General features: G+C 40.2%; 1 protein-coding gene across 2 annotated transcripts in view; it reads right to left on the reverse strand.

The window, feature by feature from the left end:
* The window catches only part of CDK6 (cyclin dependent kinase 6), a 140,811-nt gene that overhangs the window by 38,402 nt on the left and 90,001 nt on the right, over positions 1-12,408 (reverse strand). For both annotated transcript variants that reach the window (XM_068673955.1, XM_068673956.1), the window contains exon 5: positions 5,283-5,392. In XM_068673955.1, the coding sequence (XP_068530056.1) occupies positions 5,283-5,392 (110 nt within the window). The remainder of the gene's footprint in view (positions 1-5,282; positions 5,393-12,408) is intronic.

Consider the following 12,408-nt stretch of genomic DNA (forward strand, 5'->3'; position numbering starts at 1 on the left):
TTCTTTTAACTCAGTAACAGAAGCTCAAACTTTCCTTTCCAGCTTCAGTTTTTGGAGACAGCTCAAAAACAGGTGTTCCTGTTGCACTCAGCTGGTTTTTTTTTGTTGTTTTGTTTTTTGTTTTGTTTTGTTTTTTCATCCCTGAAACCACTTAACCATATTTATTCCACAATGCTCTGAAACAGTTGCAGAGCTGACTGCTCTTTCCTCGCTCAGAAGTAGATATGGAGGCTAGGGTCATGTGGGGACCCACCTTCTTCCACAGACCTATCATTGCATTTGGTTCTGGATTCAACACAGAAGAAGTACACACGATGGATCTGACGGCTGCATTTCAAATTCTAGTAATAACCTATGGCTTGTTCGGAAAGTGGAATAAAGACCTACTACGTTTAGTTTGAAAGATTCTGTATAACTATTCCATACAGTAAAAAATTGTATCTAAGAACAAATATGAATGCATTCCTTGCTTTTTAAAACCAGTTAATTGTTTTGTTTGGTTAAAGGGAGCCTGTAGATCCCAAATCCAGTGCTCATATCACAAGATGAGGCTGTAAACTTCGACTGTATCACATTGCTATACATAATCACAACTAACAAAGTCTTGACTCATGGCTTTTCTGCATACAATGATGCAGCTCCTCTAATTGGGCACATTTACACCATTGAAAGATTATTTCTATGCTTATAGCTTCTTGTCCTATGTCTACTTGGTCCCACCAGGGAACTTGTACCACTGTAGGTATTTTAGTAGACTCACACATCTTTTACCACTGCCACACTTTTCAGACATAGTTGGCAATGCAATGCCTGTCTCACATATATTAGGAGCTGGTGGAGTAAGCTGAAAAAATGAGAAAACTGCTAAAAGCATGATTTAATATTTAAAAATGAATAAATAATAACCTCATACTATTTGTGCCAATCTTGTGGCTTATGAAATTCTGGGACTGATGAACTTTCCAACAGCAGGCTCATTAAAACACCATGGAGCTGGTGCGTGAATGGTTTCAGTAAGAAGTCCATGTGCATGGAATCAATTTCCCTCTCAGCTGGATGAAGCAGGGGGAACTGAGATAATACTGTTTTAATTTTGGTTTGGGGAGGAGGAAAATTTTTTGGGGACAGGATGGTCTTTCAAGTTTTGGGTTTAAATTGATACCTGTGATATTACTGAAGACTGCACATGCATTCACTGTTCACTCTCAAAGGTAAGGCTTTTTCAGCTTGGCTGGCTACGAACATACTACATGGACTACAGAAACCAATTTTTTTTTTTTTTTTAGCTCTATATTTACTACAAATAAAGGCAAGTTTGGTTGTTCATGCCATGTTATAGTTACATTTGACTAGCTGGAATTACTATATAGATACTTGACTCATTACTCCAAATACACACCTACTAACACCCTAGTCTATGTGATTTCAATCCTGCATAGGATTGTCATTTTGAACTGGGCATGTATAGGTACACTAAAGAACTAGGTTGTTTCACCCAGATTCAGATTCCTGTCTTCTTCCTCTCACAGGTGTTCCTTTCACACCTTGATTAAGTACTACCTAATCCAAGCAAGGAGAGAGACAGTCCTGCCCTCCCCTAAAACACTGGTCATGGCTTCCTGCTTTGGAGCTGCCCATGGTCCCTGAGCCAGCTGGAAAAGTTTCATGTGTCCAGACAGAAGTGAATGCCTACTCCCATGTTTGCATTACTCATTAATGAGTTGTCCGCTGAGTAGGAAGTACAAGGTCCCTTCCTACTGGCCAGGAAAATGCTCAGTTTCATAGTGAAATCTTTTTATAATTAATCCTTATTTTTTTTATCTAAACATATTACTTTACAGAAACATGTGACATTATCGCAAATGGCTCAGGACTGTTTGGACTGATACAAGACATGAAATGTGCCAATCTTCCAAAGGATGCCATCAGTCCTGCCAGCTGTATTGCTGAGGGATACTGTAGCACTGTAGCACACAAAGGCATACCACACTGGTTTCCTTACTGGTTATTATTTATCAATGCACCTTACCTTTTAAATCATCAAAGAGGAGCCACTGTGACTAATACATTTACACTTTTGTTAACTTATGACAGTCCACCCAAATATGGCTATAAGTGACTGCAATCTACTTGACAATACATGAGGTTAAAAAAACCTGAAACTACTATTTAAAGGAACTTGCATGTAAGGTTTTATTTGGGGCTGCTCTCATCAGCAGCTGGGTTTCAGGATGTAGTCTTTGTGCATTCACGTGCCCATTCTTCATGCCCACAAACCCTGATGAACTAAGACACTAGTATGCACACATGAAAGTGCAAAAGCCCACAGATCTGTACCATAATGACAACGTGCAAGTTTTAAATATAGCTGTGACTTTATACAAACGTCAGATTTCAGGATCCTGCTTCTCTACTGAGAAGTGTCATTTGGCTAGATGAACAAGCCAAGATGAGAAAAATGTTCACATTTACTCTGGGTATAGCTAGACAGATTTATTTATTTATTTATGTCTATGCATTCATATATATATATGCTTCTGCATGTTTTTTTTTGTATAATTATTTTATTTTTTTTAAGTAAAAAGTTACCTTTCTAATATTTGTCATAAACTGGTTTGGATTAAGTGTGGTTGAAATTAAATGAGGTGTCTTCCATTTAGGGACATAGTAATCAGAAACATTGGGACAGCAGACAATTCATGCAGAGCTCACTGCTCTCCCATACACATGCAAGAGTAGAGAACCCAGACTGCATTTGCAACTATTTACAAAAAAATGTATTCTAGTAAATACTAGTAAAAAATTCTAGTTAAAAAAAATGTTTGCACTTTTGAATGTTTGCTTGGCATAAATGGCATTCTGATGCATTTTGTGATGCTGTATAGTGTTTTATTTCCAAATCGGTTCCAGCAAAGTACCTGTGATATGAAGAGGCTGAGAGCAGTCTCAGGACATTTCTTAAAATAACGAAGCTTTAAAAACTTTCAAAAGGAAGCAAAATAGAGTAGGGAAAGAAGGAAACAAGTAAGACAGTAAGAAGGTTGTCTAAGTGTCAAACCAACATACTCTTCTAAGCTTTAGCTACACTGTCATACGCTTATCCTATCAACACTGGTGGAAATGCAGATGGGTGATTACTCAAGGGCACTACCATTTTCCTGCAGAAATAGCTGTTCCATTTATTCCATCTTTTGGAAATAATCCATGGAGTTTGCAAAATTTTACAGTTTATTGCTACCAAGGTCACAGTAACATGGGCTTTCTTTTGCAATCCATGAAGAAAATCAGAAAGACAATATACATCATACAGAGTATTGCAACATTAACCCGGTATAACAGTCCATGGAGATAGCGCTCAGTGCTGTTCATTGTAGCTTTATGGAAATTAAACTTCAGATTAGTCTTCCAAATCACGTTTGTATACTGCTGTATGTGAAAGTTATATTGCTTCCAATGAAACAACATAGTACATACAGACTTGGCAGATTTCTGACTTCTACAGTTTTTGACTGTCTCCCAGATTTAGGGCTGAGAATGTCAGACTGACCCTGCATTTGGCAGGAATAGTAGGAGTCCTGGTTTTATCAAACTCTGGTTCAAGTCAGATCTTATTTCCATTAAAAAAATCTCTGATTTTGTAACATTAATGTAATATTTGTATTTATAAACAAATAGAAAATATAACTGTCCCTAATTTAATTTACTATGTTGGGTTTTGTGATTTGGAGAGTCATTGAGGCTCATACATCACAAAAATAAAAATAATTTAGTAATGCTTGCATATGGTAATATTTCTTATCTGTCAGAATACCACAAATTAAATGAGAAGAAATGGGTGTTTTGAACAAATAATAAAGTTCTACGTTCAGCTGTTTGTCCTGTATCATTCTTCTCACAAATCCTAAAATGAAGTTGTTGTCTCTGCTGCTTAAATCAGAAAAAAATATCAATGGCCTAATGCCACTGTGAACCTGGCAGTGTGTGGTATAAGACTAAATCTTTTAAAGATTGCAATGGAGGGCTTAACTGATCCTCCTAAAATCCACATTCTTCTTTTCTCTCATTTTCTGACCTCATTTCTGAGTCACACACATAGAGGGTGGAGTGTACTAATTCTACCCAGGCCATTTGACCAGGCAAGAAGCCCAAGAAAAATGATTTTTCCATATTATTATTATTATTTTCCACATTAATAAATAGAGGAGTCCCAAAGTTATTTTGGGAGACTCCAATTAGTATTATGAGCTTCACATTGCAGAAATTTATTTCAATCTGCTGTTTTTAAATAGTTTTCTCTCAAGATCCTTGCAGTATGGTTTCTTCCTGTAAATTATATTGATTTTGTTTTTTAGACCACATAGTGTATCATTTTCTTTACATATATTCTTTGATCTCACTGTGTAGGTGTTACAAAATACTATATACAGTTTCTCTACAGAGATCACCTAGACAATCACACTTTTTTCCAGTAAGCTCAACCAAAGTGTATATTATCAGGTTAATATTGAAACAGGTCTATCTTGCTAAGGTTTTTGTGGGGTTGCTCCTTTCCACATCCTACATAGTACAACCTCCATTTTACTGCCCTTCCACAAGGAAAGAACACCACATGTGTATTCCTCTCATATTCACAAATCAACTCTATCTAGCTGTAATATTTTACAGCAAAAACAGTTCTGACAGTTAATTGAATTGAATCAGAAAAAAATTCATTATTATTATTTTGTTACATTTAACTGTCTCTGTTATGCTGCACCCTGGAAAAATAACTTATTCTTCAAAAACTCCTACCTCTGTTTCTGTGTTTCCGGGAATCAACTCTTTATGGTGACTTTGAAGATCTTGGATATGCCAAGAGAGGAGGAGGACTGCAAGCAAACAACCAATGGCCTAATGCACCAACTCCAGAGCAAGAAGACTCTGCTGAACACTGGGACTTGCCTTCCTCAGGCTAAATTCTTTCCAGAATGTAGCTTTACTGAAAACAATCACTAGCTCCTCTAGGCCCTATTTATCTACATAGGTAACACAGGTGTAACAGGAATACAACGATGCTCATCTGGGCTTTATCAAGAGCTAATGGAGACTCTCATTCAGAAAGAAAGGCTCCAAGGCAGAGGAAAGCATGAATTTGCAATGGGTGCTTATGTTCTGTGCTGTAAATGAAACATCCTATCAGTCCTTTCCAATATAATCATGGTCTAAGGTATTGTAACAGAAATCGCTGCACATTTTTTAAATTTCAAATTAAACAGTGAAGAAAATATGACAGCATTTCTTACTTTCGACGGAACATTTCTGCAAATATGCAGCCAACACTCCAAAGATCCACTGGTGTTGCATAGCTGGACTGAAGCAAAACTTCAGGCGCTCTATACCACAAAGTAACAACCTGTAAAACAAAAAGGAAGGTAAGATAGAGCATGCTTAGTTACAGAATTGCAACCTTATAAGTGTTGCTGTACACAGATCCAGTTTAGTTTCATCCAAATTGCAAAACCTCACAGATTATGGCAAACTGATTTGACAAGTGCATAGAAACAGGTCCTGTATGGAAAAATCTCCATATGTATAGCTGCAGTGATGATGAGTCAGGAAGTGAGATCACTTCTCCAGAACAGTGCACATAGCAAAAATACAGTATCATTGTACAGCATTGGTGTGATATCACAGCACACTATCAGAACAATTCTTTGAAGCTTTTGAAACTTACAGATCCCAAACATTTTCCAGTAGAGGTTCAGACTCCCCGTGGAACAAACATTAGTTAGTCTGTTGAACAAGGCCTGGTCTTAAACACTTTTTTTTGGACCCCCTAGGTGTTGACACCAAAATTGGAAACCAGTAAGTTAGGAAAAATGTAGGTTTACCTATAGGACAAAACAGAATGTGTAGCTAATCTTTATCCTAAATTCTTCATAGTTTGTTTGTTTTCCTAAAGAAATGGGGTTAACTGAAGTTTACTGGCCAACATGGGTAAAAATGTCCTACCCGTCTCAGAAGTTTTGTTCATGTTGAACTGAAGGCACTCATTATTTTATTATTTGGATACAGAATAAGTTAAAACCTCCCCAAAGCTGCCCATTACAAAAGGCCCAGTGCTGCCCAGCGTGGTGTCCTTGCACAGGGAGATACCTTAAATTGTTGTTGTTTTAACCAAGGAACACAGTGCTGGGACCCTTGGCGGGTTGCTGACCTTCACAGTTTGTGACCGTCTCTGCTCACGTGCTGCTGGTTACACCAGCACCAACTTCTCTCACAATCGATTTCCAAATGATTACAGTTTTTTCCCAGGGACATCTGACACATAAAGCGCCTGCTTTAAGGCAGCTGGTCATGTTGCAATGTATTGTAGAGACACAGCTGGAATTTTACCGGCACCACTCCACCGATGTACTTTGATGAGTCCTGCACATTGGACCCACAATGGAAATGGGACAGCTTATATTTATCCTTTTGTTTCCCACAAGTAGACCAAATACAGATGAGGCAGACTGTATCTTCAGTCTATTTACAGAAGAACACAAGGAGCTTCCTTACAGCCCTGTGTGACCTATTATGTTGCTCAAATTTAATCTCAGAGCTACAGGAGTATTCTGCTCCTGACTGCAGTTATAATCCAGCCATAACAGATTGTCAGCTAAATGGCAATATATTCTTAGCGTATGCTATAATTTAAATTTCTGTCAGTATTAATCTACAGGCAGAGAGGTTCTCAAAAATTAGTGGTTTCTTTCTCCAGCTAGCACAAAGCATTAAGAAACAAGAAATTCATGAAAATTCATGCGAAGCATGAAACAAAGAAAAAAAAAACATTAGTGAAAAGAAACAAGTTCAAAGATGACATGAAAATAAAAAGTATGTTAACTAAGATAGTTAGTTCTGAATTTGAAAACCAGTACCCAGAAATGTGTAAGGAGAGTGTTTTATTTTTAAATGATAACAATATAATTGTCTTCTAAGCAAAAATAACAATGGAAGTAATCAGACGAATTTGCTGGTCAAAGCCAGCTGAAACAAAAGCAAATACAGTATTTATTACAATCATTACATGCCCTGACAGCCTTTGGAACTACTGAAAGGTTTTTGAAGGGAGGTTCATGGATATTTGCACAAGTGGTCATATTTGCTAACAGTCCTTTTAAACGCTTTGATCTCTATTCATAAAATTTGTCTTTGAAACAGTTCAATAACACAGTGCAAAGTACTGCACTGGCAATCTCCACGTCCAGCTACCTGTTCACATAAACAAGCTGGGCATTATTTAACTCCGTTGGACTTGTTTCCAATTTGTTAACATATCAATTATCTTTTCCCAAAATACTTCTCTTTATATAAAATTAAAGTTTCTTCAGAGATTCACTCTGGGGAAAGAAGACAAATGTAACTTGAGGTCAGGGGATTTTTACTGGCACTGGCCCACCTGAATCAGCGAGAGTCCCTCCTAAAGATACACATATTTTTCATGGTGCAGATATCTCTCTCAAACTCTGATTTTCACTTTCTCAGGAAATCTGCTGAAAAGCTTATTGAAGAAACACTGCTTTCAGGGGTCAAGTATAACAATTTCGGCCATTATTATTTGACAGTGGCTGGATGCTGTGTCAGGAGCAAGAGCTGTGCGATCACTGGATTTGTGGAAATACCACCAAACCCAGTGATTCTTCATTTGAGACCCTCACAGCTCTTCTCATAAAGTGAAAAGATGCTTTATTTTCCCCAGTTCCACCAAAGGTTAACCCCCTGCACTTCTCATAGGCAGAGCGCTGGGGGATGCATGGTTACGAGACACTTTGGCGAGCACTTCTGACGAGGTGCGCCCTGTGCTGAAGCCCCTTTCTCAGGGAAATGCATCAAGGTAGGGGGCTGCTCTTTTCTTTCCCCTTCCCGAGAGGAGTATCGCAGCTCGTGGCAGGCCCCTGGCCGCAGGCTCGGGGGAGCGGGGCTGTTTCCAGAAGGCCGCGGAAGCACGCAGCACGTCTGCTGCTTCCCCCACGTGACGGCGTGCTGGCACGGCTCCCCCAGCGCCTGCACCCTGCCGCTGAGCTCCACGCATGTGTGAGCAGGGCAATGGGAGATTCTGCCTCTGAGTAATTTGGAAACCTTAAACCTTAAAAAGAGTTATTTCCAAAGTCTTGCAGCTGAATTCCAGCAAGTGCCTTTTGGTCGCTTTATAGTCAGAGAGGAAGTAATCTGTGTGGAGCTGTTTTGATATACTCTGTCGTTACGGTAATTATAAAAGTGATCAAGTAACCCATATGGTTTGTAATGTGCAAGCCTGTGTTCTGAAACATGAACTTGAAAGGGATCAAAATTTACTAAATGTCACTTTGCACACACGTAATGCCACAGATGACTCGCCTGGTGCTCAGGGTCTTCTCCTGAAAAGCACAGGATGAGGCAAATGATGCAGTGGTTTTGACACACAGTTTCACACTCTCTTTCTCTTACCATAGAAACCAGAAAAAATATTTGTGGACATTCCATTAACATTTGCAGATAAGTAGAAATGAAAATTATTCTGAACACAGGATATGGTGGCTGAACAACTAGATCATCGCTTCCTCTTTAGCACAGTTCTGACTTAGAATGAAAAAATGCTTTGCTTAGGTAAGCCACACCACCAGTGAGACAGGCTCTCCCTGCAAGACTTGCTCATGATAAAGCCCCCCTTTTAGGATCAAAACACCATGCTTCTGCTTTGTTGCACTTCACTTAAATTCTGCCTGCCCTGAAAATCTGCCACACACGCACTGTGACTGTTGGTGTTCAAGCTGTAGGAAAAGGGGTTCGTGCTTACGTGCTGATGGAGATCCTACATGTGGCACAAGGCTCCTAGCTACCTCTGAGGTTGTAGGCTTCAGTGACCATGTTGCATTTTAGCCCTCTCATCTAATAAACTTCCCTCCATTGTCTCCTCCTTCTTTCCCGTCACCCTGCCTGGCCTCTTTAGCTCCTCTCATTCAACAGCCACGTTCCTCTCAGCTCTCCCCCAACCTCCTGGCTCCTCTCCCATCTCAGCCTTTCTGCCACATGCCAGTGGCCCCCTGATGTCACCGAATGTGCCTAACCCAGTGCTGCTCACATGGAAACACCCAGGTGGACATGGCCTGATGCCTACCACTTCCCACGTGCTCCACCTTCCATCACGCTCCCTGCCTGCTCCTGTGCACCCCCAAGCTCTCCAGAATTTCACACCCTGTCCCCTCTTCTTCTGAATGCCTCCAAATATTTTTGAGCCAAATTATCTCTTGTTCCCCCTTTAAACTGCCTTAAGCTTTCCAGCCTGCTCTGTCAGTTCTGGGGGTACCATGATGTTTATATTTTCTACGGATTAATTTATGTACAAGAAAACTGAGAATAATTTGCACACTGGGACCTAAGGGAGCAGATATGCTCCTTTTCCAGTGCACATTTTATATTTTACTACCCAGATAAGATGGGATGATAGCAGATAAAAAACCAGTATCAGTAGCTGCAGATCACTGCTTCTTAGCATTTCAATGTCAGTAGGTTTAGGCACCACATCAGGATGAAATTAAATGAAGCATATATCTGAGAGACATTAGAAAGGAAAGAACATCTGCCAAATTGTGCCAACACTGTGTCAGACTCCCTGAAGAAGGAAATGTGCTCAGTGAGACGTCAGGAGAAAGCTGCATTTAGAGTCTGAAGAAGAAAGATAGCTTTATTTTCAAATAAAGCGGTCTGCCTTATTATACCTGACAGACGTTGCTATTTGGGACCACCTAAGGCCCAGGAGTTTCAGTCCTGCACTTCATGATCCCTATTTCTGATGTAAAATCAGATTAGTAGTACATATCTGCTCACTAGTAGTGCAAACACAGGATCTAGGCATCGTGTCTGTCTCATTTAATTTCCATTTACTTTATAGAGCAGATTTTCACTTCTGGATAACTGCTTAATTTAAATGGATCTGCACATTACACACAGCCCATTCCAAATATAGTTGCTGTCTGAATAGCATACAGTTCAAAAAAGACAAAGACAAACAGAGGTTTAGGGATGGGGTTGAGTAACATAGACACAAAAGACTACATTTCGGTTTGCCACAGACTTTAAGTACAGACCAATGCCCAGTTGCACAGCTACAGGAACAAAGCAGGGATCAGACTGTAACACAGTGGCTATGTCTGTGCTGGGAAATTAAATGGGACAGGAAATGTTCCTTTGGCAGGGAGACCAACAGGCACAGAGTGGCCTATGTCCATGTTACTAAATTCTCAAGCCTCCAAAAAAAGGTGACCGCATGCAAACTGCTTATTGGGAATGGTCTCTGGTCCATGCTTAACTGCCTAGGAACTGTCTGGGGGAAGGCTAGTTGGCATAACTCAAAACTGTGCCAGGAACCATTCTAATAATTTAACAGTATAGACAATTGAGCTCCAGTACCCACGAATGTTTCCTGGCACTCTTTATTCCACCAGCCAGTGAGTCACGCTGTGGCTCCGGGTCTTCCTTTCACTCCAGAGAGAAGGCATTTTGCTATGCTTCCCTCATCTCCGCTGAACCAGAGGGGCTCCAGGAGGGTGATGGGCTGGGGGATCATGGCCCGCTCCTCATCCCACCCGGATTTGCTCAAGGGGTAATGGCGAGCCTTGCAGGGAAGCTATTTCCTCTCTCTTCCCATTTACAGAGCAGAAGAAAACTGGGCTGTTAAAACTGGATGCAGCCAGATCTAAAATTAAACATGGGGTTTAAAAGGTCACAAAAGTTTGCATGTAGAAACCAATGAAAGACACTGGACATCATGAAAAGAGAGAGTAGTGTTTCTTTTGCTTTTGTATCCCATATCCATAACTATTGCTTCATAGATGAAAAGTTTTATTCAGATATTTTCTGCTTCATCTCCCAATACATAACGAAGCCTAGTTCTTCTACAGAGTCCTCATAAAGAGCAATTAGAGCGAGATAGCACCTGAACAAGGATCCATCTCACATAACATTAGGTATCTACATCTGAGCCAGTCAAACAGACTCCCTTACAGTCAGAGGCAAGAAGCTGGTATTCCCAGGGTGCCATTGAACTTATTTTACAGTGAGTGTGTTGTACTGGTCAAATGAACACATGCTGCAACTGCTTGCTGTCTGTGAGGGGAATCTAGCTGACTGGCCCGCATGTAGACATCTTCATTGCAGACATCTAAAGCTGGATGTGATTAATTCTACTCCGATTATTTCTGAAGGGACTTTGAAGAGGCCTGTAAAACCTCTTAAGATATTAACTTTCATAGACATCACTCCACAAAAGCAATTAACAGGATGCTTAAATTCTTACAAAGTATCCTTTAATCCAAATAAAGTTCTTCCAAATCTTTTGCTTTTGTGATTGTGGTTTCTACTGTACTGTTTTTTGGTGCTGATTTTGTTCAAGATATTTGCCATTAGACACTGGCTCGTTTTGTTGTTTAAAGCAATTCAGCCTCATGAAAGATTATTTGTAACTTTTTAAAAAACTTTTAAACTCAGCTATTTTGTTCAATTCTCATTAATAGGGCTTTCACATTACCTTTGGGGAATCTTTTACTTTTTCATTTATTTTTGTCCTTTATTTTTTTTGAGTAGAAATAAGTGGATGTAACTGTAACATATATGGTGCAGCATGCAGAATATAGTTCTGTAGTGTTGCTTTATGGTGCCCCAACATCACAAAAAACCTCTCTATTGCTTCAAACTGCTCAGGAGGGTTTAAAGTACAATCTTTAAAATTTCATGACGGAGCTGCTACAGCATGGCTTCTTATTTAGGGCTGGGAGACTAAAATTACTTGCCTAATTTTCTTCAAACTTTGTAGAAAATTTTTCCTCAGCTGTGTAAATAAGCCTGACACATTCACCACAGACTGGTGGAGAAGACTGAATTACAGATGGCTAAAATCGGGGCTTGCATATTGATCGAAGCCTGGCTTCAATCTCCACTGCAGACGCTCTCTCTAATGCACTTCACTCTTGCTTGCTGGAAATGTTGTGCTGAATCTCCACAGAGTCTCAGAAGAAGAAATGTAATGTCTTAAATGAGAATGCTTACAAATACCTTGCTGGACTGACAGCGTAACATTATTTAATATGGATTCAATGTAGTATTAAAAAATCCCATGTTTCAGCACCTGCGGTCTGGAATAGTGATTCACAACCAGCATGGGGCAGGGCAGAGGAGGCAATCCAGAAGGTTGGTGACCCTATATAAGGAGGAGATGGCACTTTTGCAGGACTTCAGGCTCTGACATCTACCTTGTGTGCTGCTCGGTGCCTGCCCGGGCAGCCCAGGCGGGCCCTGCTCTGCGTCCCACAGGCAGGCATTCAGCCTGGCCTGCCTCCTGTCCTCCAGCACCCACACGTCCCTGACCCTGGCTGCTCTGCTCTAGGAGTGGGGCTGCTCCCCACCTCC

The sequence above is a fragment of the Anas acuta genome, chromosome 2 (genome assembly GCF_963932015.1).
Source record: "Anas acuta chromosome 2, bAnaAcu1.1, whole genome shotgun sequence".
In the NCBI taxonomy this organism is placed as follows: domain Eukaryota; kingdom Metazoa; phylum Chordata; class Aves; order Anseriformes; family Anatidae; genus Anas; species Anas acuta.